The sequence below is a fragment of the Pan paniscus genome, chromosome 19, assembly GCF_029289425.2.
Source record: "Pan paniscus chromosome 19, NHGRI_mPanPan1-v2.0_pri, whole genome shotgun sequence".
In the NCBI taxonomy this organism is placed as follows: Eukaryota; Metazoa; Chordata; class Mammalia; order Primates; family Hominidae; genus Pan; species Pan paniscus.
In genome coordinates, this window is record NC_073268.2 from 84,989,104 (window position 1) to 85,014,056 (window position 24,953).

General features: G+C 40.5%; 1 protein-coding gene across 9 annotated transcripts in view; it reads right to left on the reverse strand.

Moving 5' to 3' along the window:
• Nucleotides 1-11,611: 11,611 nt before the first annotated feature.
• ABCA9 (ATP binding cassette subfamily A member 9) overlaps nt 11,612-24,953 on the reverse strand; it is an 81,353-nt gene continuing 68,011 nt past the window's right edge. For 8 of the 9 annotated variants that reach the window (XM_034942788.3, XM_063599360.1, XM_063599359.1 and 5 more), the window contains 8 exons: nt 23,139-23,299; nt 22,022-22,097; nt 21,854-21,948; nt 21,022-21,141; nt 20,675-20,815; nt 19,526-19,605; nt 13,103-13,158; nt 11,612-12,981 (listed from right to left, as the gene is read on the reverse strand). In XM_034942788.3, coding sequence (XP_034798679.3) covers nt 12,883-12,981; nt 13,103-13,158; nt 19,526-19,605; nt 20,675-20,815; nt 21,022-21,141; nt 21,854-21,948; nt 22,022-22,097; nt 23,139-23,299 — 828 coding nt within the window. In that variant the 3' untranslated portion in view covers nt 11,612-12,882. Of the gene's footprint in view, nt 12,982-13,102; nt 13,159-19,525; nt 19,606-20,674; nt 20,816-21,021; nt 21,142-21,853; nt 21,949-22,021; nt 22,098-23,138; nt 23,300-24,953 lie in introns of those variants that run through there. The other variant, XR_010110710.1, reaches the window with a different exon arrangement.

Genomic DNA, 24,953 nt, shown 5'->3' on the forward strand with positions numbered 1-24,953 from the left:
GTTGGGGCAAGGCTTGCATAAATGAATCAGAAGTTTTAGGCACGAAGTCAGCACCTCTGTCATGGCCTATGTCAGTTGAGTCTTTACCTTTGCCTCGTGCGTGGCCTTCAGACCCTGTGAGCCCGCTCCGGGACAGGGTTACGGCCAATCCAGCAGAGATTCTGGCAAAGCATCCCGGGAATGAGAGTAAGAAAGGCCCAAAGCAGTCAAGGCCCAAAGACAACCCTCGACCCCATCTCTCCAAATGTCAGCCCTCAAGATCTCAGGCTCTCTGGACCTTAATCTCCATGCCACTTCAGAGGCCCCAAATTTCAGCCCCAGCAGCTCCAGCTCATAGCCCTAGGTCTTCAGAGATCACTCCAGTAACTCCCAAATATCACCCCAGGGATCCAGTTCTGACAGCCAAGACCACTCCTCTCATAAAATAATCGCGGATATTAGGTGAAGATCCCCAAAGCCCCAAGGAAACCCTAAATCTCATCCTGAGGACACCGATCCCACCAAAGCCCCAAGGAAACCCCAAATTTCATCTCGAGGACACCAGTCCCACCGTTAGGAACCGGGACCTCAACCCGCAGCACCAGGATTCCGAGAACAGAGGCGTCGGGGCCAAATGGGCTGAATCCAGTACCTCACTCCCACGCCCCCGGGTGGACAGCGACCCTCCTCCGCCGCGTCCCCTCGTGGGTTTTAGGTCCTATATTTGAGGGATGTGGCCTCCTCCTTTTACATCATGTTGGCCAAGAATGATCTACACAGTCATCATGGAATATTGCATGGAGATAAGGAGTGGTTGTGCCCCTGCCTGAAGCGCTTATCCCATTCATGAGGCAGGATGACCCTCAAGGCAGTGCTACTTACTAGAGTCAAAGCTCAGGTAAGGTGTTTAGGGGCCAGTTGCAACAGGAAGCACATTAGCCAAGGCAGTCTCAAAGAGTATTGCCAGAGGAAGAATCTACACCTGGCTGTTTAATGAGGTTGAAAGGCAAATCTAGGTCAAGCAGGCCAGGTAAAGAGGTCAGCCCAGCACTTTGGGAGGCAGAGGCAGGTGGATCACCTGAGGTCTGGAGTTCGAGACCAGCCTGGCCAACATGGTGAAACCTTGTCTTTACTAAAAATACAAAAATTAGCTGGGTGTGGTGGCACGCGCCTGTAATCCCAGCTACTCAGGAGGCTGAGGCAGGAGAATTGCTTGAACCAGGGAGGCGGAGGTTGTGGTGAGCCAAGATCAGGCCACTGCACTCCAGCCTGGGTGACAGAGTGAAACTCCGCCTCAAAAAATAAATAAATAAAAAAAAATAAAAATAAAAAAGAAGTCAGAAAGCCCATGAACAACATTTGGAGGGAAGAAGTTAGTCCAAGAATAAAAGCATTAGGTCAGGGCGTCTAAGATCCCCAAGGATTGGTCCTGGCTATGTAGACACTTAAAGAGATTGTGCAAGGCTGGACAGGAGGGTGAGCTGGCCAAAAAGGTGATCTGCTAACTGTGGAATCAACCACCGCCCAATGTCCTGGATAACTGAGTCTGACTCGCAATGGTTAGTCTTACCGTTGTAAGTCAGTCTTGAAGTATAAACAAGTTCATTAAACTACCCCTCCTGTTTACATTTTCTTTTATTCCCTGATTCATGTAATCTCTGTAGCTCTTATCTAAATAAAAAATAATAACATGGACTTGTTATTATGCATGTCGTGGTTTACTTCTAACTGTAAAGTTTCTGATTATTCTCCTGTCATGCTGATCTTCATGTCAGAAGAAAACGCTTTGCTATTCACCATGAGTGCAGAAAACTGCTTACTAGAAACGATTCTAAACAGCAAAGGATGTATATTTGAAATAATAGGGTTGTAATGAAAAGGTACATATTTCTCAATCTCGTTCAATACATTGTACCCGTAGAGTAAAAGATATAGAAAAGCATCTTATGTTTTAAAAATGTAAGTCTGAGAGTGAAAAACAGAGACAATAAAAACCTTTCTCTAAATATTATTGGTGGAAAAGTCTCAAAGCAATAGAAAGTATATATAAAATGCCTGTGAATTTTTGTGCAATAAAATCATATATATATGTGTGTGTGTATGTATATTTGTAACTCAGATTTGTAAATGCAGCCACATTCATATCCACACATCAAATGCACCAAAAAGATTCACTAAGTTCCTCATAGTCAGTCCATAAAATCCCAGCTTCTTCACATATTCGCATTTTTTGTCTTAACATGATATAATAGTTAAAAAAATTTAAAAATTAATAATTAACCAAGTTTTTTTTTCTTGTAGACCATATCAGCCATTATTCAGAAACATTAATTCATTGTTTTAAAAATAATTTCTCTAGAGATGTTTGGCACTTAGTATATGAAATCATTTATAATTGAATAATACAAACAAAACAGAAAAAAGGACTTACTTTTGGGACATCTGAAGAAAGTGACCTACAAACTCAGTTTATCCCTGAGTCTCATTATTTTTAGGAAAATGGTCTCTATGTCATCTCTATGTTATGTTTGACTTGTCTTGCTTGAGTCTGTTTTCCAGAAAGATTGTGATCCTTGGCCTGTTGAATATGAAATTTACATGATCACTCTTGGGAAAAATTCCTTTTTTAGTGACTGCAAGCCAGGTCCTGTGGCCGAGAAGCATCAGCTGTACTTGGTTGACTGACTGTATTACTCTGTTTTCATGCTGCTCATAAAGACATACCTGAGACTTGGCAATTTACAAAAGAGGTTTAACAGACTCACAGTGTCAAGTGGGTGGGGGGGCCTCACAATCATGGCGGAAGGTGAAAGGCATGTCTCACATGGTGGCAGACAAGAGAAGAGAGCTTGCGCAGGAAAATTTCCTCTTATAAAACCATCAGACCTCATGAGACTTACTCACTATCACAAGAATAGCACGGGAAGGACCCACCCCCATGATTCAATTACCTCCAACCAGGACCCTCCACAACATGTGGGAATTATGGGAACTACAATTCAAGATAAGATTTGGGTGAGGTCACAGCCAACCATATCACTGACTTTCATCATATTATAAAGAACTATCTTGCAGAGAGAATCTGCTTTCCATCTCTAATAATTTGTTTATTCTGGATATTTCACATAAATAGAGTTATATAATATTTGTTGCTGGCTTTTTCATTTAGTGTAATGTTTTCAAGGTTCATCTGTGTTAGAGTATGTACCTTTGCTTCATTCCTTTACATCACTAAATAATATTCGATTGTATGGATGTGCCACATTTTATTTGATCTCTTATCAGTTGACAGACTGTTGGGTTTTTCTACTTTTTGGCTATTACGAATGATGGTACTATATGAACATTCACACACAAGTTTTCATGGGTATATGTTTTTATCTTTCTTGGGTATATACCTAGGTGGGGGATTGCTGTCATATGGTAACTTTATGTTTAACATCCTGAGGACCTGCCAAACTTTGCCAAAGTGGCTGTACCATTTTACATTCCTACCAGCAATACATGACTATTCTAATTTATCCACATTCTCACCAACAATTGTTACTTTCTGCCATTCTGATAACTGTCTTAGGAGCTGTGAAGTGGTGTCACATTGTGGTTTTGATTTGCATTTTCCTAATGTCCAGTGATATTGGGCATCTTTTTATATGCTTACTGACCATTTGTACAACTTCTTTGGGGAAATGTTATTAGATATTTTATTGAAGTGGATGCTTTTTATTTCATTTCCTTAACTAACCACCTAGATAAAATATTGAGTATAATGTTGAGTGGAAAGCAGACATCCCTTTATTGTTCTTGATCTTAGAGGAAAACATTCACTCTTTGATCAGCATGTTTTTAGATACAGATTTTCCAAAGGTTTCCTTTATTAGGTTGGAAAAATTCCCTTCCATTCCTACATTGTTGTTGTTCTTATCATGAAAGAATGTTGAATTTTGTCAAATGTTTTTCTGTTTCAGTTGAGATGACTATGTAGTTTTGATATTTGTTATATTTTTAAATTTTTTTATTTCCATAGGTTTTTGGGGAATAGGAGGTATTTAGTTACATGAGTAAGTTCTTTAGTGGTGATTTGTGAGATTTTGATGCACCCATCACCTGAGCAGTATACAGTGAACCTAGTTTGTAGTCTTCTATTCCTCGCCCCCTTCCCACCTTTCCCCCTTGAGTCCCCAAAGTCCATTGTATCATTGTTATGCCTTTGTATCCTCATAGCTTAGCTCTTACTTATGAGTGAGAACATTCGAAGGTGGGTTTCCCATTCCTGAGCTACTTCACTTAGAATAATAGTCTCCAGTCCCATCCAGGTTGCTGTGGATGCCATTAATTCATTCCTTTTTATGGCTGAGTAGTATTCCATCATATGAGTATTCCATCATATGATGGAATATATGCCACAGTTTCTTTATCCACTCGTCGATTGATGGGCATTTGGGCTGGTTCCGCATTTTTGCAATTGTGAATTGTGCTGCTATAAACATGCGTGCACAGGTATCTTTTTCATGTAATGACTTCTTTTCCTCTGAGTAGATACCCAGTAGTGGGATTGGTGGTCCAAATGCTAATTCTACTTTTAGTTCTTTAAGAAATATCCACACTATTTTCCATAGTGTTTGTACTAGTTTACATTCCCACCAGTAGCATAGAAGTGTTCCCTTTTTACCAAATCCACGTCAGCATCTATTTTTTTTTTATTACGGTCAATCTTGCAGGAAGAAGGTGGTATCACATTGCGGTTTTGATTTTCATTTCCCTGATCATTAGTGATGTTGAGCATTTTTTCATATGTTTGTTGGCCATTTGTATATCTTCTTTTGATAACTGTCTATTCACCTCCTTAGCCCACTTTTTGATGGGATTGTTTGTTAATGCATCTGTTTTCGTCTGATATTTATTTTATTAATGTGATGTATTATATTGATTGATTTTTTGGATATTAAACCACTAACATTTATGAGATGGATCCCACTTGGCCGTTGTGTATGATCTTTTTTGTATGTTGCTGAATTATTTTTGCTAGTATTTTGTTGAGGATTTTTGCATCTATACTCATAAAAGATATTGATCTGTAGTTTTCTTTTTCATGTGATATCTTTGTATGGTTTTGGTATCAGAGTAATACTAGCTTTATAAAGTGAGTTGGGAAGTTGAGAAGTATTACTTTTCTTATATTTTTTGGAAGAGTTTGAGAAGAATTGGTATTAATTCTTATTTAAATATATATTTGGATTTATCAGTAAAGTCATCTGGGCACGGGCTTATTTTCTTCAGGAAGTTTTAAAATTACTAATTTAATCTCTTTATGTTATAGGTCTATTCAAGTTTTCTATTCTACGTGAGTCAGTTTTGCCAGCTTGTGACTTTATATGAATTTATCCATTTTACCTAAGTTAGCTGATCTGTTGGCAAACATTTACTCACAGTATTCCCTTATAATCATTTCAATTTATATAAGATAGTGATGTCCCCTTCCACCTCCTTTTTTTTTTTTTTCTTCGAGATGGAGTCTCGCTCTGTTGCCCAGGCTGGGGTGCAGTGGCATGATCTTGGCTCACTGCAACCTTCGCCTCCCGGGTTCAAGCAATTCTCCCGTCTCAGCCCCCCGAGTAGCTGGGACTACAGATGCCTCCCACCAAACCCGGCTGATTTTTGTATTTTTTGTAGAGACGGGTTTCACCATATTGGTCAGGCTGGTCTCGAACTCCTGACTTCAGGTGATCCGCCCTCCTCAGCCTCCAAAATTGCTGGGATTACAGGCGTGAGCCACTGCACCCGGCCCCATCTCTTTCTTTAGAAAGCCACCACCCACCTGCCAGGCTGTACTGCCATATGCCCCTTTGCTGGTGCTCTTGCAGAGCTCTCCAAAAGGACTGTAATCCCAGGTATAGCCCTGGGTCTGGTGGCCTTTATTCTCTGCCTGCCAAGCCTTATTGATAAGGGCTGGCCCTCAATTTGTGACTTAACAACACACAATCAGTTATCAGATCCATTTTCCCAAGGGGGAAATCTTTAAAAAGCATGAAAACTAATACACTGTGGGCTAAACCTTATACAACAGGAAAATAGAAATAGGATGTTGCTTGGAAGATAAATTTACTTTTCTTTCTTTCTTTCATGGACTACATCTGCAAGTACCCACTTGCAGCCATTCCAGAGAAATCCTATGAAGTGAGTGAACATACTGGCTTAGCAACCGGCTTGCTTTTTTCTCAGCTCATGATGGAGCAGCAGCCAGCCCAGCAGCGCACATAAAATCTGTTTCATATCTTTCCTTACCTTCTTCCCCTTTTTCTTATGCTCACTGCCCTAGACTTACACCTTCCAAATGAAGTTGAATTATTAGCTAAGGCTCAGTTTTCTCTGGTTGTCAGATGGGTGGGGTTGAACAAAGTGGAAGGCAAAGATCTAAGGATGAGAAGACTACATGCGGATAAGAGTTCTAGTGCTGATGGATAATCTGGGAGTCTTAGACTTTTAATGATGATTTCAGTAAACAGAAACTTGATGTGGTTAATTAGAAAGGGTTTGCTTGCTTTTGCTTTTTTTTGTTTTTTTGTTTTTGTTTTGAGACAGAGTCTTGCTTTGTTGCCCAGGCTGGAGTGCAGTGGCACAATATCGGCTCACTGCAAGCTCTGCCTTGCAGGTTCAAGCAATTCTCCTGCCTCAGCCTCCCGGATAGCTGGGACTACAGGTGCTGTCCACCATGCGCGGCTAATTTTTTGTATTTTTAGTAGAGACAGGGTTTCACCGTGTTAGCCAGGATGGTTTCCATCTCCCGACCTCGTGATCCACCCGCCTTGTCCTCCCAAAGTGCTGGGATTACAGTTGTGAGACACTGCACCTGGCCTGCTTGCTTTTTTAGTGGGAGGTGCATAATCAATTCCAATTACTGTCTTTGAGAAGATTGTTCCTTAGTTTGTGGTAGTGGAGTGGGAGCAGGAGGGAATAGCTGGTTTGGCCTGCAGCACATGAAACTCCAGGTATCTGCCTAGAATCCTGCTGTGGTCTAGACTTTCTTTGGAAACATATTTTAAAGTCATAGTTCCTTTATTTTATTACTTAGTGTTCATAAACCTAACACATGTTCAGCTGAGCTTTAAGAATATCAATCTTCTGATTAGCAACGTAGAATACCTACTCTCTAGGGTGTTGAGAAAGATTTTCAATTTTAATAATAGGAGTAAAATTTAATCAGAATCCTAGTTGAGAAAAATGTAACATGGGACATTTTTTAAGAATGTAGAGTTTATTTTTTCTAAGCCAAAACAACATTACCTATACAATTTTCATGTGTCTTGAATCCCCAAGGACATTAATCCTGCAGTATATTGACAGATGCAAATTAAATACATATACACACTGTTCTATCTATTGCATTCGGTAAGCATGATAAATGATTTTCTCCAGCAATGCTCAGCTCCGACTGGAAAAGTGGAAAACTGCAAGACTTGAGTTTGGGAGTTTAGGATGGGTTTGGGGGAAGGCAAAATGTGACCTTGAAAATATAGTTTAAGTGATAAAGAAAGGAGATGAAGTTAGTTAGGGTTGGAAGGCAGGTCAAAGTATGGATGGGCCTTGAAACTGTAAGTTCTCTTTTGATTATCTAAAATGAATGACATAATTAACAAGACAGAGTTTCAAAATAGTGAGATAATAACCAAATATTTAGCAAATGGAGCTACTCAAAGTGTCAGAATAACACATGAGTTTAGCAGAAGATAAATAATAAAAAGGACAATATGAAATCCACATTATCTGATAGAAACATTTTTGCTTAAATTTTCCATCCTTTTTTTTTTTTAATAGGACAGTCTTTTCCACCATTTTCAGCTCATTGCTTCCTGAACTCAACCATGTCAGTCAATGGGCTCCACCTTAAAATTTGTTCAGCCTTAAGGATCCTAAATGAAGGACTGGGCAGTGTGGTTCTAGGAAAGCATGAACCTATACAGGGAAGGGTAAAAATTCAAACTAAGCCAATCATAAAAGAGACTCTTCTCCTGGTCAAACTCATTATGATTTACTATGCATCTATTAGTGAGGGAAGAACTGTAAGCCATTATCCAGCCTCTAGTTACAATCTTATATTTTATTATATGTAAAGAGATATTAAAATAAGTCTGCAAAAGTCCCAAAAATAAGTCTGCAAAAGTTTACTGTGACCTGAGATAAATATCTCTCTATTCTCTAAGAGCAAGTAATGAAATTTGTCAGGTTCTACATTTGTAAAATAAGCAAATCACAGTAGGATCGCTGAGGTCCTTTATTTTTATTTTTTAAAAGACAGAGTCTCACCTATTGCCCAGGCTGGAGTGCAGTGGTGCAATTATAGCTTCCTGCAGCCTCAAACTCCTGAACTCAAGCCACCCTCCCACCTCAGCCTCTCGAGTAGCTGGAACTACACGTTCATGCCACTGTGCTCGGCTAATTAAAAAGGTGTTTGTGTGTGAGTGTGTGTGTGTGTGTGTGTGTTTTGGTAGAGATGGGATCTTGCTATATTGTCCAGGCTAGTCTCAAGTTCCTGGCCTTAAGCAATTCTCCCACTTCAGCCTCTCAAAGTGCTGGGATTACAGGTGTGTGTCCAGCCTTCGAGGTCCTTTTCCACCAAGAATTCTAAGATTATTGTGTAGCGCTGGTTTAAATGCACTCCCAGGGTTCACGTGAGGAGTCGGTGCTGAGTCAAGGTCTTTTTTTCCCGGTAAGCTAACACATCCACTTCAGCATTAACCTTTCCTGTCAAGACAACCCAAGGAATGGCTTTTTACGGTGCCACCCCAGAAAGAGAGACTTCATTTTATTTTCAACAGTCTTTGCCACACTTGCTTTGTCAGAAGTTTCACTGATTCCGTATATACTACAGTTTGTTGAGGTCTTTATTTTCCCTCACAGAAATAATCTACAGATTATTATGTGACATCACTGAGGCCCATGCCGTCTTGAAAATATTCAAAGGGACGTGAACGTCAAACAAAATGTATTCCAATGTCTATAGATATTTCTATTAATTACTGAACATTCGTATTGCTAATTTACTAGATTTGTTCTCAAAGGACAATTTTTGCAGGTTGGCCGAATGTGCTAAGCACAGAACCCAAAATTTCTAAATAAAGGAGATAACTGTTCTGAATTCCTCATTTTTTTACTAAAGATAAAATTATCGAGCAGTTGGTTTAAATAACATATAAATCTAGCGGATTAGGGGAGATTTTGGAAATTTCTGGAAATATTTTGGGTTGTCACACTTGGGGAGTGGTACTGCCATCTGGTGGATAAGAGAGCAGAGATGCTGCAAAATATTTCACAATTCACAGGACAGCCTCCCCCACCACCACTCCAACAAAGAAGTTTCCAATACAAAATGTCAATCGTGCCACTGTTGAGAAACTCACATCTCATATAAGAATAAACTAAGTATCATTAAAATTATTTCTTTATAATCCTTATAATATTTTCATTTATTTAGGCTTCAAAATAAGTTATTCTTACCTTCTATTTCAAATACTCCAAACATTCATGCAATATAACTTTTAATCTAAGTGGAGATATTCCTTCCTAGTTTTTTTATATTAAGTTAAAGGATAAACTCATCCAAAGGCATTGTGTCTTGGGTTGGATTGTGTCCGAAGAGGGGTTTGGAGGAGACATTAAAATATTTCCACCAACTTATGATAAGAGTTTCATTTCAAGACAGTGACTTTTTTTTTCTTTTTGATGGAGTCTCACTCTGTCGCCAGGCTGGAGTGCAGTGGTGGGATCTCAGCTCACTGCAACCTCCGCCTCCTGGGTTCAAGCGATTCTCCTGCCTCAGTCTCCCAAGTAGCTGGGACTACAGGTGCGCGCCACCACACCCAGCTAATTTTTGTATTTTTAGTGGAGACAGGGTTTCACCATGTTGACCAGGATGGTCTCGATCTCTTGACCTCATGATCCGCCCGCCTCGGCCTCCCAAAGTGCTGGGATTACAGGTGTGAGCCACTGCACCCAGTCAAGACAGTGATTTTAGCACAAGATTTCCACTCTTTTGCTTTGCAATTTCCATGAATATAACTCAGTAAATCAAAACAAGAAGATAATTTATTTTAGCACTAGTAGTAGGCAAGTTACTATTGCTTGGCTAGACACTTTCAGGTTGGTGCAATGTGAATACACTGAGAATGAAGGAAGTATCCACTAGCCAGAGAGTCAACACAGATAAACACGTGGGAAGACAGTAGGAAGGATCACTCTTGCAGAGTTCTGCACCAGGTAAGGACTGGCAACAGGAAGCATGGAACAGTTCAATTGCAATTGCATCAGTGCCCTGCATGCTTGAGAGATTCTTACCCTAGGTTTTTGCTTTCATTGTTTTCTTGGCATGAACTACTGTACTAGTCGATGTAATGCTGACTATCTGTTGTAACCAACCCCTAAATCTCAACAATCTCTATATCTTAATACCTCACGGTGGTCTGTGGCAGTTCAGGGTTTTCTTTTTCTTTTGTTTGTTTTCTTTAAGTTACCACAGTAGAGGACACCCACCTTCCTTCCCCATGACCCTCCCATCTTCAAAAACAGACACAGAGCAACAAGTCTTCATGTTTCAAATCTCTATGACTTCCCCTTCTGCCACTATTCTAAGAAAGCTCTCTACGTTTAAGGCATCAGATGATTAGATCAGGCCCACAGAGATAATCTTTCTTTTCCTAATGTCAAAGGTGTCATGAAATATAACAGAGACAATGGAGCAATATTGTGTCATATTCTTAGGGTCCAGAGATTAGGGAGGCAGATCTCTACTGGGCCATTTTGGAAATTCTGCCTCTCACAGTGCCAAATATAAATAAGAATATTTGTTGGTAATGTTATTATGAAGATTGCATAAAATAATCAATATATGTACAGAACCTAGTTATAATGTGTATTCTTAGTCTAATAAATAATGATAATATTGCCATTATCATATTATGCTTCCAAAATTACTATAGCTCTAGAATTTTTATGTGGCTCAAGTTTACTATTTCACTTTCTTTTATAGAACTGTTGGATATAAATCCTTTGCTTAACACATTTTCACTGAGATTATTATTGGCATTTTTTTTTAGCTTTGGGAACATACTCTTAGAATACTGAAATGATGTGTTTCTTCATCAGCTCCCAACATATAGCGCATTGACACTTTCTTGTTGAAAACTGCTTCACTGAAGTCCTGAGTCTGAGTGTGTCATTAGTGCGGATGAACCCAGTCTTATAAAATCAAGTCTTATTTAAGGCATAGGCCTTATATACAATGATAATGGCACAGTCTTTGGAAATTTGGCTCATTGCGAGAAACACTCTATTACTGATGTACGTAAAGTGAACTATAGTTTTCAATGGGTTGACTTGTATCAACTCATTTGTGACTTATAAAAGTCAAGTGACTCAGTAGGATCAGTATTAATGTCTCTTTTTTAAAAAAATAAGAAGTCTGGGGCCCTTGGCCCAAGGTCTCATACGAATATTCTTACGGGTTGATGGAAGTGTTTTATTTTCAAAAACTAGAAGAATATAAGAACTAAAATCAAAGCCAAGGTCTTTCACACAACTTCCTTCAAGTATTCAATTAGATAGCAATAATAATACTATTAACAAGAAAAACTCACCTAAATAAGAGTATACAAGTTTATTTTAAGGTGTTCATAGGGTTACCAGTTGGATAGGTCATAATAATATATAGAGATATGGGAAATTAAGACCTATGAAGTTTTAATTATTTGCATAAGAGTATGCCCTTGCATCATAAGAAAACATATAAAAACAGAAATATGTTTCAAACTTGTATATAACATATATATACATGTTCAACTTGATCAGGTTCTTACTGAAATTATTTTTATTATACTTTAAGTTCTGGGATACATGTGCTGAATGTGCAGGTTTGTTACACAGGTATACGTGTGCCATGGTACTTTGCTGCACCCATCAACCCATCATCTACATCAGGTATTTCTCCTAATGCTATCCCTCACCTAGCCCCCATTCCCCCAACAGGCCCCAGGGTGTGGTGTTCCCCTCCCTGTGTCCATGTATTCTCATTGTTCAATTCCCACTTATGAGTGAGAACATGCGGTGTTTGGTTTTCTGTTCCTGTGTTAGTTTGCTGAGGATGATGGTTTCCAGCTTCATCCATGTCCCTGTGAAGAATATGAACTCATCCTTTTCTATGGCTGCATAGTATTCCATGGTGTATATGTGTCACGTTTTCTTTATCCGGTCTATCATTTGTGGGTATTTTGGTTGGTTCCAAGTCTTTGCTATTGTAAACAGTGCTGCAATAAACATACGTGTGCATGTGTCTTTATAGCAGAATGATACAGATTTCAAATTTCCTTTATAGGCACAACAGACAAAACATGGACTCACAATCTAAACTCTGAAAAATGACAGAAAAGGAAAACCAGTGAATTAAGAACAAGTATTTAAAAAGGGAATCATAAAAAGCAAATACTCTGCTGCTGGGTAATCAATTGACTCCCCTTACCCGGAAGTCAATAGGGTGTCTTAATTTATACTTTAATCAAAAAAATAAGAAAATATTTAATATTTTGAAGTTCAGAGAAAGAAAATTAAGCATTCTCCATGACATCCTCAGAAATGTAGACAATTCTATAATAAATGCATTTTTAAACTTAACACAGTAGGAAACATGGGATTTGGTTGCTGGCACAAAGGCTGCATGGTATGGCTTAGGCTTATGCCCTACGATCGCCCTCACTGACATCGCCTGTTGTCTCACTGTAAGAAATACTATTGAGGATGATTATTGCATGAGTTTCAAATGCATTTTGTACCACCTCTGATATAAGGCATATTAAGGCTATAAAATATTATCTTTAAAAGAGTCACAGGATTAAAGAAAGACATAGGGTATTTGGAGCTTTAAGGCTCTTCCTGCAGGAGGAGCTTCCACTTCACCGAGGGATCAAAGTCCTCTTCAAGATCACCCAGCTCCTGCTCCTTGGAGAGCTCCAGGAAAACCTAAAAGGAAGGAAAGAAAGAAAGAGAGGAGAACAATGCCATACTGCCTCCTGCAGCTCCAGGCGAATGCATTATACATGTATATTCCATGGATGATATAGAATCACTAAAAATGACCCACCTGCTCCAGGGTAGACTGTGAGAGGCTGTACTCCTCCAGGTCGAAACTCTGTTTAACTGCATAAGAATGAGCATACATTAGGAATTCTATTTTTTTTTCAGTGAGTTTTACCAAGTAACAAACCAAAATACATACAAGTAGATCTTAAACATAAAAGATAAGGTCATAAGTATTCTTAGACTAAATATGGGAAAGCAAACGCGATATAGTCATATAACAGGAGGAAACTCCATCCCTTTCATCTAGAGTATTGGTAGAGGCACCACAAAACTAGAAAGCAATATCAGAGGTTCCAGAGCATCTGTGCAGAACAAGCTAAGAGATGGTACCCTCTGTGCTAGACGATGACCACGTACCCCTCTGTACCAGCCCTCATTCTTGTCTACTCCAAAGGCTGATGTAACAGATGTCTTCTGGTGGACATCACCAATGGCAAGCCCATTAGGAAGGACAGGGGAGACAGGAGGTCAAGGCATTTATTCTTTCACTTCCTCCCTGACACCAAGTGTGTGCCTTGTTTCTCTCAAGGTAGTAAGTTCTACATGACTCTACCCTCAAGTTCAGGTCATTGCTTCCTCTCTTAGTCCCTTTGGACCTAAGAATGGTAACACTTCTATTGTTTCTCGTCTCAGGTAGTTGCACTGTTCCATGTACCTTTGCAGAGTCTTCTGATAAACAAACGTTCCTTGAATTATCCTATTTTGAGTTTACCATCTTATACCAATTTGGACCATGACTGAGACCTCAACCATGTAGATACATAAGAAGAGGAAGATAATGAATGGAAAAATGAGACTGGAAGGCAAATATTTCTTTTGGACAGTGTCAGACTGCTGTGGCATTTTCTTTCTTCTTTCCTTGGACATAGGACTAGTCTCTATCTTATATCTGGAAACATGTGAAGAAGAAATACAGTGGGTGGCTGACTTCCCTGCACTTGTAGAGTTTAGAGAAGCAAAGATGCTTGTGTGTTTCTCATGGATTTCAAAGGGGAGGTATCTTGAGAAGATCACCTGGAAAGGGAAAGGGGTTTCAAGGAAGGGACTCAGGAGCTGCCAGGTGGTCACAGGAGCCGCCAGGTGGTCACAGGAGCCAAAAGCAGGATGCATCACCCACCCCGGGGAGCTGTAATCAGAGGTAATAGATGAGGGGGGGAAAGAAAGTCATCAAGGAACCCATAAAAATACCCAATGAAAGAAAGGGCCAGCAATTCTTCATTTCTATACTGGAGACCCCAATGTGATATCATAGCTCTAATGATCAGATCAAGCTCTGATGCAATATTATCTCTTCTTTTTTCCACTTACACTACACCCTGGAGAGGCCCAAAACATTCGTTTATGAGTCATGGAGGAAATAGAGAAAGAAAAGACATAAAATTGACCATTTCACCTTCTTAGCTATAGGTCTTCAAATTCGAAGCAAGTCTGACCAAGAAGGGGCATGTGAGGCTAGGGTTTTGCTGGAGTTTACATTACCCAGCAGAGATTGGTGGTAGGAAAGAATGAAACTATGCAACAAGGTAAAAGGATTGCCATGGAGCAGGCAGTTGGCTTGGACGACACCGTGCCTAGCCCCTTCAATAAGTGTATTGCACCTGAGAATGTAACGGTGTCCAAGAACATTTGGAGGAAAAAATGCTAGCTTACATCTCCACATTTTGTACTTTGTGTCGTCTTCACATATTGGAGCAAGAAACTCTGATAAATACTTTGTTTTTCCCCCTAAATGAGAACTTCACTTTTAGCAAATTAAGTACTGCAGGAGGAATTTGAGGTGGGAGGGAATGCTTTTGAAAGCAGAAACATGTTGATTTGGGGTGGAGAGTTCTGTAGATGTCTATTAGGTCTGCTTGGTGCAGAGCTGAATTCAATTCCTGGATATTCTTGTTAACTTTCTGTCTCGATCTGTCTAATGTTGACAGTGGGGTGTTAAAGTCTGCCATTATTATTGTGTGGGAGTCTAAGTCTCTTTCTAGGTCTCTAAGGACTTGCTTTATGAGTCTGGGTGCTCCTGTATTGGGTGCACATATATTTAGGAAAGTTAGCTCTTCTTGTTGAATTGATCCCTTTACCATTATGTAATGGCCTTCTTTGTCTCTTTTGATCTTTGTTGGTTTAAAGTCTGTTTTATCAGAGACTAGGATTGCAACCCCTGCCTTTTTTTTGTTTTCCATTTGCTTGGTAGATCTTCCTCCATCCCTTTATTTTGAGCCTATGTGTGTCTCTGCATGTGAGATGGGTTTCCTGAATACAGCACACTGATGGGTCTTGATTCTTTATCTAATTTGCCAGTCTGTGTCTTTTAATTGGAGCATTTAGCCCATTTACATTTAAGGTTAATATTGTTATATGTGAATTTGATCCTGTCATTATGATGTTAGCTGGTTATTTTCTCGTTAGTTGATGCAGTTTCTTCCTAGCCTCAATGGTCTTTACAATTTGGCATGTTTTTGCAGTGGCTGGTACCGGTTGTTCCTTTCCATGTTTAGTGCTTCCTTCAGGAGCTCTTTTAGGGCAGGCCTGATGGTGACAAAATCTCTCAGCATTTGCTTGTCTGTAAAGGATTTTATTTCTCCTTCACTTATGAAGCTTAGTTTGGCTGAATATGAAATTCTCTCAATAAATTAGGTATTGATGGGACATATCTCAAAATAATAAGAGCTATCTATGACAAACCCACAGCCAATATCATACTGAATGGGCAAAAACTGGAAGCATTCCCTTTGAAAACTGGCACAAGACAGGGATGCCCTCTCTCACCACTCCTATTCAACATACTGTTGGAAGTTCTGGCCAGGGCAATCAGGCAGGAGAAGGAAATAAAGGGTATTCAATTAGGAAAAGAGGAAGTCAAATTGTCCCTGTTTGCAGATGACATGATTGTATATCTAGAAAACCCCATCGTCTCAGCCCAAAATCTCCTTAAGCTGATAGGCAACTTCAGCAAAGTCTCAGGATACAAAATCAATGTGCAAAAGTCACAAGCATTCTTATACACCAATAACAGACAAACAGCCAAATCATGAGTGAACTCCCATTCACAATTGCTTCAAATAGAATAAAATACCTAGGAATCCAACTTACAAGGGATGTGAAGGACCTCTTCAAGGAGAACTACAAACCACTGCTCAAGGAAATAAAAGAGGATACAAACAAATGGAAGAACATTCCATGCTCATGGGTAGGAAGAATCAACAACGTGAAAATGACCATACTGCCCAAGGTAATTTATAGATTCAATGCCATCCCCATCAAGCTACCAATGACTTTCTTCACAGAATTAGAAAAAACTACTTTAAAGTTTATATGGAACCAAAAAAGAGCCCGCATTGCCAAGTCAATCCTAATCCAAAAGAACAAAACTGGAGGCATCATGCTACCTGACTTCAAACTATACTACAAGGCTACAGTAACCAAAACAGAATGGTACTGGTACCAAAACAGAGATATAGATCAATGGAACAGAACAGAGCCCTCAGAAATAATGCCACATATCTACAACTATCTGATCTTTGAGAAACCTGACAAAAACAAGAAATGGGGAAATGATTCCTTATTTAATAAATGGTGCTGGGAAAACTGGCTAGCCATATGTAGAAAGCTGAAACTGGATCCCTTCCTTACACCTTATACAAAAATTAATTCAAGATGGATTAAAGACTTAAATGTTAGACCTAAAACCATAAAAACCCTAGAAGAAAACCTAGGCAGTACCATTCAGGACATAGGCAGGGGCAAGGACTTCATGTCTAAAACACCAAAAGCAATGGCAACAAAAGACAAAATTGACAAATGGGATCTAATTAAACTAAAGAGCTTCTGCACAGCAAAAGAAACTACCATCAGAGTGAACAGGCAACCTACAGAATGGGAGAAAATTTTTGCAATTTACTCATCTGACAAAGGACTAATATCCAGAATCTACAATGAACTCAAACAAATTTACAAGAAAAAAACAAACAGCCCCATCAAAAAGTGGACAAAGGATATGAACAGACACTTCTCAAAAGAAGACATTTATGCAGCCAAAAGACACATGAAAAAATGCTCATCATCACTGGCCATCAGAGAAATGCAAATCAAAACCACAATGAGATACCATCTCACACCAGTTAGAATGGCGATCATTAAAAAGTCAGGAAACAACAGGTGCTGGAGAGGATGTGGAGAAACAGGAATACTTTTACACTGTTGGTGGGACTGTAAACTAGTTCAACCATTGTGGGAGTCAGTGTGGTGATTCCTCAGGGATCTTGACCTAGAAATACCATTTGACCCAGCCATCCCATTACTGGGTATATACCCAAAGGATTATAAATCATGCTGCTATAAAGACACATGCACACGTATGTTTATTGTGGCACTATTCACAATAGCAAAGACTTGGAACCAACCCAAATGTCCAACAATGATAGACTGGATTAAGAAAATGTGGCACATATACACCATGGAATACTATGCAGCCATAAAAAATGACGAGTTCATGTCCTTTGTAGGGACATGGATGAAGCTGGAAACCATCATTCTCAGAAAACTCACTCAGCATGTTCTCACTCATAGGTGAGAATTGAACAATGAGAACCCATGGACACAGGAAGGGGAACATCACACACCAAGGCCTGTTGTGGGGTGGGGGGAGAGGGGAGGGATAGAATTAGGAGATATACCTAATGTTAAATGACGAGTTACTGGGTGTAGCACACCAACATGGCACATGTATACATATGTAACTAACCTGCACGTTGTGCACATGTACCTTAAAACTTGAAGTATAATAATATAAAAAAACTAAAAAAAAAAAAAAAAGGAAGGAAATCGTGTTGTGGATGAATCTAGAGGACATTTTGCTAAGTGAAATAAGCCAGGCACAGCCACACAAATAGTGCATAACCTCACTTATATGTAGAACCTAAATAAGTCAAACTCAGAAGTAGAGAGTGGAATGATGGTTGCCAAGAGATGGCCAGGGGTGGGTGGAGGGAAGGGAAGGGAACAATAGAGGGTAGGGAGGATAGAGCAATATTGGTTAAAGGGTACGATGTTTCAGTCAGACAGGATAAATAAATTCAGATTTATTGACTGTATAACATGATGACTGTAGTTAATAATAATTTATTGTATACTTGAAACTTGCTAAGTGGGTAAATCTAAAATATTCTCAGCACAAATAAATGTTAAGTATGTGATGTGAAAAAAAAAAAGAAAAAGCAGAAACATGAGCAGCCTTTTTTAAAAAGCCTCTAGGGAGGCAGCCTTCCTGAAACATCAATCTCTGCTCCTAATCCATTATAAAATACTTCCTGTTGATCTCACTGCGGAATCCTTCCAACTGGAAAGATGCCAACCAGCCATTGGGGCATAATGGTCAGTGTGGTCAATGTGAAAAACGGCCACATAGACCACAGGGTGAGGTTGACCAACAGGATGAGAAAGTGAAACAAAAACCTATTTGGGTGATCCTAACCCTGTCTCAAGAAGAATCTCATTAAAAGCTAGGATGACCATCCTGGCCAACATGTTGAAACTCTGTCTCTACTAAAAATACAAAAATTAGCTGGGTGTGCTGGTGTGTGCTACTCGGGAGGCTGAGGCAGGAGAATTGCTTGAACCCAGGAGGCAGAGGTGCAGTGAGCCGAGATTGTGCCACTGCACCACTCCAGCTTGCCAGCCTGGCGACAAAGGAAAACTCTTTCTCAAAAAAAAAAAAAAAAAAAAAAAAAGCTAGGATGCTTGAGGCCTCTGATGAAGGCAGGTGACAAGCCAGAAAGTACAGCTCAAGAAGGGGCATGAGGTTTCATACACTAACTCATCAGATTTCATACACTAACATGACAGGGAAAAACCAAGCCCCTGATACATTGATGCAGTATGCAAAGACCAAAATCCAAGGGCCTAAAATGAGTTACAGATTAACACACCTAAACAGAGACAGGAACCTCCTTATCTGCATCTATCAATAGATGGCTATAAAACAATACATAGAGGCAAAAACCAAATTCATATGTTTCTGTTTGTATGAATTTGTGGATAATCTACCCCTGAATGTAAATGGTCTCTTTCTCCCAGAGCCTTGTTCAATTACAGTAGGGTACCTTAGCCCCAGCACTAATGACGTTTTGACTGATCATTCTTTCCTGTGATGGCTGACCAATGCACTGTAGGGTATTTAGCATCATCCCTGGCCTCCACCCACTAGAAACCACTTGCATCCAACCTCTCTGTCCACACTTGTAAGAACCCCAAATCTTCCCAGACATTGCCAAATCACCCCTTATGGAAAAACACTGGATTAGCAGTCTTAGTAATGTATTAATGATGTAACAGCATAATTCTATGTTTATGTATTTTTTAAATACTGGTTCTATGTCAGATTTAGGCTTATCTGTTTCCCAGAGTTTTGTCTCTAAACAGTCACTCTTACCTATCTCTAATTTGAAGAAAGCCTGTGATAAAGGTCGCACATCCTCAACAGGCAACTTATAGACCATCAGGGAGGAGAACCTGCGAAGAGAAGACAGTGAGGCTGAACTCCAGGTGTCAAGGTTGAAACCCCGATGGGTACAAGTCTAAAAAGGGAAACAAGGCTAGGCACGGTGGCCCATGCCTGTAACCACTGCAATTTGGGAGGCCAAGAAGGGAAGATTGCTTGAGCCTATGAGTTTGAGACCAGTCTGGGAAACAGATGGAGATCCCATCTCCACAAAAAAAACTTAAAAATTAGCCAGGCATGGTGGTGTGTGCCTGTATTCCCAGCTACCATGGAGGCTGAGGCAGGAGGACCACTTGAGCCCATGGGATTGAGGCTGCAGTGAGCGGTGATTGCACCACTGCACTGTAGACTGGGCGACAGAGTGAGATCCTGTCTCAAAAAATAAAAATAAAAAAATGAAAAGGAGCAACAATATCGTCAGCAATCTGTTTAAATAGTCACATCTGTGTGGTGTTAGAGAGACACTCATAATGTAAGTGCTCTTTGATCAACAAGAAGTCAATCTACTAAGAGGAGGAATGAAAGACAAAGGGAAGGAAATTAACAGCCCCTATGCCTTATGAAGGGAAGAAGCAGAACTTCTTATCCTTCTTCTTAGTGAGAAGAGAGTAGCATTTCAGTAAAAAGAACTAGATTCTACTCCTGTCTCCACACTCTGAGCCTCAGTTGATTTCACTGATAATAATATATAGAAATGTTAAGAGACACCATTCACTGAGCTTTGACTGATGCCTGGCACTCTGGCATGGGCTTTATGCAGGTGATTTCCTTTAATGAGGGATGGTTTTACCCTCTAGAAGGAACCCCTGAGATAACCTAAGCGCATGCATGCATCAGTATTTGGCACGTTAGAGCCCCCATGCATGCTGATTCTCTTACAAGAGTCAGCTTTCAAATCAGCACTTTGTTCTCTTATTTCCCTCTTGTGGGAGCCCTTGGAATTGAATTTTCTCTTAAGTAAAGTACTTGCAATTACCATAGAGTTAAAGAATGAGAAGATAAAGCTCTTATTCCGTCATCATAGCAGAAATATGGAAACAAAAACCAAGGACTGTGATAAAACAAAACACCTGTGTCTACCTTTCCTGCCGAGCAGCCTGGGGGAAAAGCCTCAGGATCTCCGCATGGAGGGGCTCCATTTGTGCCAGGTTCTTCACCTTCATCTCCAGCAGGTAGTCTTTGCCAAATTTGCTTTTCAGGTGTTGGATGGAACCAATACATCTGAAGGTAACAGAAGGATAAAGTCAAGCAAGAAAAGAGAAAAATGTATGGCTTGTGATGTTCAGCCTCTGGAGGCCAGAGTAAGGCCACATAGAGTTGGGAGCAACCATGCTAGCTCCTCACAATGGGTAGCCTGGTGCAGGGAAATAAACTTTGCTCACAGCACACAACCTGGGGGCTGAGCGCCGGCTTGGACAGGCACTCACCTCAGCCTTCCTGACACCATGATGGCCACTCGGTCACACACCGCCTCAGCCTCTGCCATGTAGTGGGTGGTCAGGAGGGCGCCCCTCTCCGTGTTTCTAAAGGTGGCCCGAATCACCTGCCTAAAGTTAAGTCAAGAGAAAACGTGAACTCATGGGAATGCTCAAGGTATTTGGAATTTTTAAAAGAAGTTTCCATCGATGCAAAGATGAAACATGCAGCGAATTCAGACTAGACAAAAAAGGGGTGTGTGTAGGGATGACAGGCACGGAAACCAAACTATTGGATAGAGTATATAATTCAGAACGTAGAAAATGATATTGGGTAAGATGCTGTTTATAAAAATACTAAGTTCAGAAATATTTATGAGAATGCAGTAGGAACAAAGAAAATTAGGAGAATTTACCAAAAAGCTTGATAATCATGACATACTCCCTATAGGTACAAAATGACAGAATTCAGAAACTTCCCAAAAATAATTTTAAAATATATTGAAGATTTAGAATGTTTCTTTTTTTCCTCCATAGGAATTGTATATCAGGTGATGTTGCAGAAAGATTTAAAGCTTAATTATAGATTGATTTGGCTGTATAAAAATGTTCCATGTAGGCACAGACACAAAAATTATTCGAGCAAATATTAGGGTGAGATAATATAGCTTTTTCTTCTCAATAAAAGCTGGTTGTGATTTGAAATCAGATAATTTTTTTCCTAAAATATTGCTTTTCCTGATACTGTGAGTGTCTTTCCCTTTCTAAGTAAACAATGATTTTGCAGGCCAGTTTTCACAGGATCAATACACTCATGCAGAGGTTGCTCATGATAGCACCTCACCACATTTGCTGCTGCCCCTCGGGGTCCATCCCAGTCGACGGCTCATCCAGAAGCACCACTGACGGGTTCCCCAGGATGCTCAGCACGAAGCACAGCTGCAACGGGAGGAACAGCCCCTCTGGTTCCCATCTACGGCACTTGCAGAGCAACAACAAGCCCTGCCCGTACCTTTCGCTTTATTCCCTCTGACAAGGTCTTCACAGGAGCCTTCAGCTGGTCCTGCAGCTTGAGCGCATCCACTAACCTGAAGAAAACAGAGTCAATCAACATAATCCCAACACTGGCGAATGTACATGGGAGAATGAGCAAATCAGGAGAAACACGACGGTGGGGGAGGTGTTTATGAGTGGTCAGAGTGGTCATAAAATTTAAGCCACCTAGGTACTTTATGAACCTTTCATAGTCATCAAACTCATATTTTCAATGATGTCTTTCCATATTAAGAATAATCAGGCTGGACCAGGCACAGTGGCTCATGCCTGTAATCCCAGCACTTTGGGAGGCTGAGGCAGGTGGACCACGAGGTCAAGAGATTGAGACCATCCTGGCCAACATGGTGAAACCCTGTCTCTACTAAAATTACAAAAATTAGCTGGGCATGGTGGCGTGCACCTGTAGTCCCAGCTACTCAGGAGGCTGAGGCAGGAGAATCGCTTGAACCTGGGAGGTGGAGGTTGCAGTGAGCTGAGATCGCACCACTGCACTCCAGCCTGATGACAGAGCAAGACTCCGTCTCAAAAAACAAAACAAACAAACAAAAACCAAGAATAATCAGTCTGGGTGCGGTGGCTCACACCTGTAATCCCAGGTGGCTCACACCTGTAATCCCAGCATTTTGGGAGGCCAAGGTGGGCAGATCACCTGAGGGTCTTGAAAGACCAGCCTGGCCAATATGTTGAAACCCCGTCTCTACAAAAATACAAAAAGTTAGCCTGGCATGATGGCGGGTGCCTGTAATCCCAGCTACTAGGGAGGCTGAGGCACAAGAATCGCTTGAACCCAAGAGGCGGAGGTTGCAGTGAGCACTCCAGCCTGGGCGGCAGAGCCAAACTCCGTCTCAAAAGAAAAAAAAAGGAAAAAAGAAAAAGAAAAAGAAATCAATAAACATTTTTCTCTCCAGGCTCAAAGTGAGAGAAAACAACACTGAACAGAGTTCTAGATGACCAAATCTTCTCCCACAAGCATGGGGTCATCAATTACAACCTCCCTGTCTTCATTTTGTGTGTATGTTATTAATACAACATCCCCTCAGCAAAGAAGGGAAGTGCCCCCCAGTCCCAGGTACCGTGTGATGGCGATCATTGCGTCCCCTTTCCTGAGCCCTTTCACGGCAGCGTACACCTCCAGGTGCTGCCTCACTGTCAGGTTGGGCCACAGCACATTCTCCTGAGGGCAGTACCCCAGGAAGCCCAGGGGTTCCCCTCCGCCGCTGCCTTTCAAAATCACCTATGCAAAATAAGTTCATTCTTAGATTCTATCCCAAATGTCACGTATATGTATATGCATGTAAGCCGTACTTCCGAGATGCCTTTCTCTTCACACACACAGGTGCTAAGTGCACAAATGCAAATCGGTAATCACTTAACTTTGGGGAAAAGATGGTAAAAGCCCACTTTAAAAGGCAGACATTCCATGGTTATCCATTGTAGTGTAGACTTTACTACCAATTCCATGACCGTGATTGAACTCAAGATTGCTGATTTGAGTGTCTTTTACTTGGCTTCATTCATTGATCCAAACATTCAAAGGAATAGATACTTGTTGAGAATTCTGTTTCGCCAGTGATAGTTATAATTATAGGATTTATCTTGCAATAAGGCAGTGGTTCTCAGCCAGGGGAATCCTCCTCCTAGGGGATATTTAACAATGTCTGGAGACACATTTGGTTGTCACAATTCATGTGTGTATGCATTGGGAAAACAGTATTACTGGCATCTAGTAAGTAGGGGCCAAGGGTGCTGCCAAACATCCTACTATGCACAGAACAGCTCCCCACAGCAAAATGACATTATCAAGTCCATAATATCGAGGTTGAGAAATTCTGAACTAAGAAATAAACAAAAAACTTTTAGCACTGTATCTAGCCCGTAGGAACCAATATACACATGATAGCATTTATTATTTTTATTAGCTAGGCTATGCTTTACAATAATAAGAACATCTAATGTGTCCTCAGTGCTTGCTATGTGCCAGAATCTAAGCATATAATATATTTTTAATTACATTATCCTATCCTTACAGAACCCCTGTATGTGTTAGGTGTTTGTTTTATCATTGATGTTTTACATACAGAAAATTATCACAAGCATGGATTATGAAACTTGTACAAGGTCACAACAAGGTAAATCTCGGACTTGAAGCTGGGATCTACCTTCAGAATCCAAGTCCTTGACCTTGATGCTATATTGTCTCCCCCCAGTACAAAGGAGAGAGCTAGTTAACCTTGCCTCATTGAGCTTTCATTTTGGAGAAAGAAACATAAAATATAAGTAGTAAGTAAACAAGTAAGTGAACAATTTATAACCTCTGCCTTGTGCTTTCAAGGAAATAGATATGCTAAAGAATAACAGGGAGGATTTAATTTAGCTGACAGTGTAGTTAGGAAAAGGCATTTTGGGGAGATAAATTTTTAAGCGATGAGAAGGAGACAGCCAAGCACATGAGGAGCCAACGGAAGGGCACTCTAGCTACAGGAAGATCAAACCCAAAGATCCCACAGCAAGAAGGTGCCTCAAGGCCAATGCGAGCAGGCGGTCAACAGACCACATCATGCTGGGCTGGTTGCAGCCATGGTAAAGATTTTGGATCAATTCTAAGTGAGAGGTTGTACATGGGAGATTGACATGACCTCATTTGTGTTTTTTTTTTTTTTTTTTTTTTTGAGATGGAGTTTCTCTCTTGTTGCCCAGGCTGGAGTGCAATAGCGCTATCTCAGCTCACCGCAACCTTGGCCTCCCGGGTTCAAGCGATTCTCCTGCCCCAGCCTCCTGAGTAGCTGGGATTACAGGCATGCACCACCAGGCCTGGCTAATTTTGTATTTTTAGTAGAGATGGTGCTTCTCCATGTTGGTCAGATTGGTCTCTAACTCCCGACCTCAGG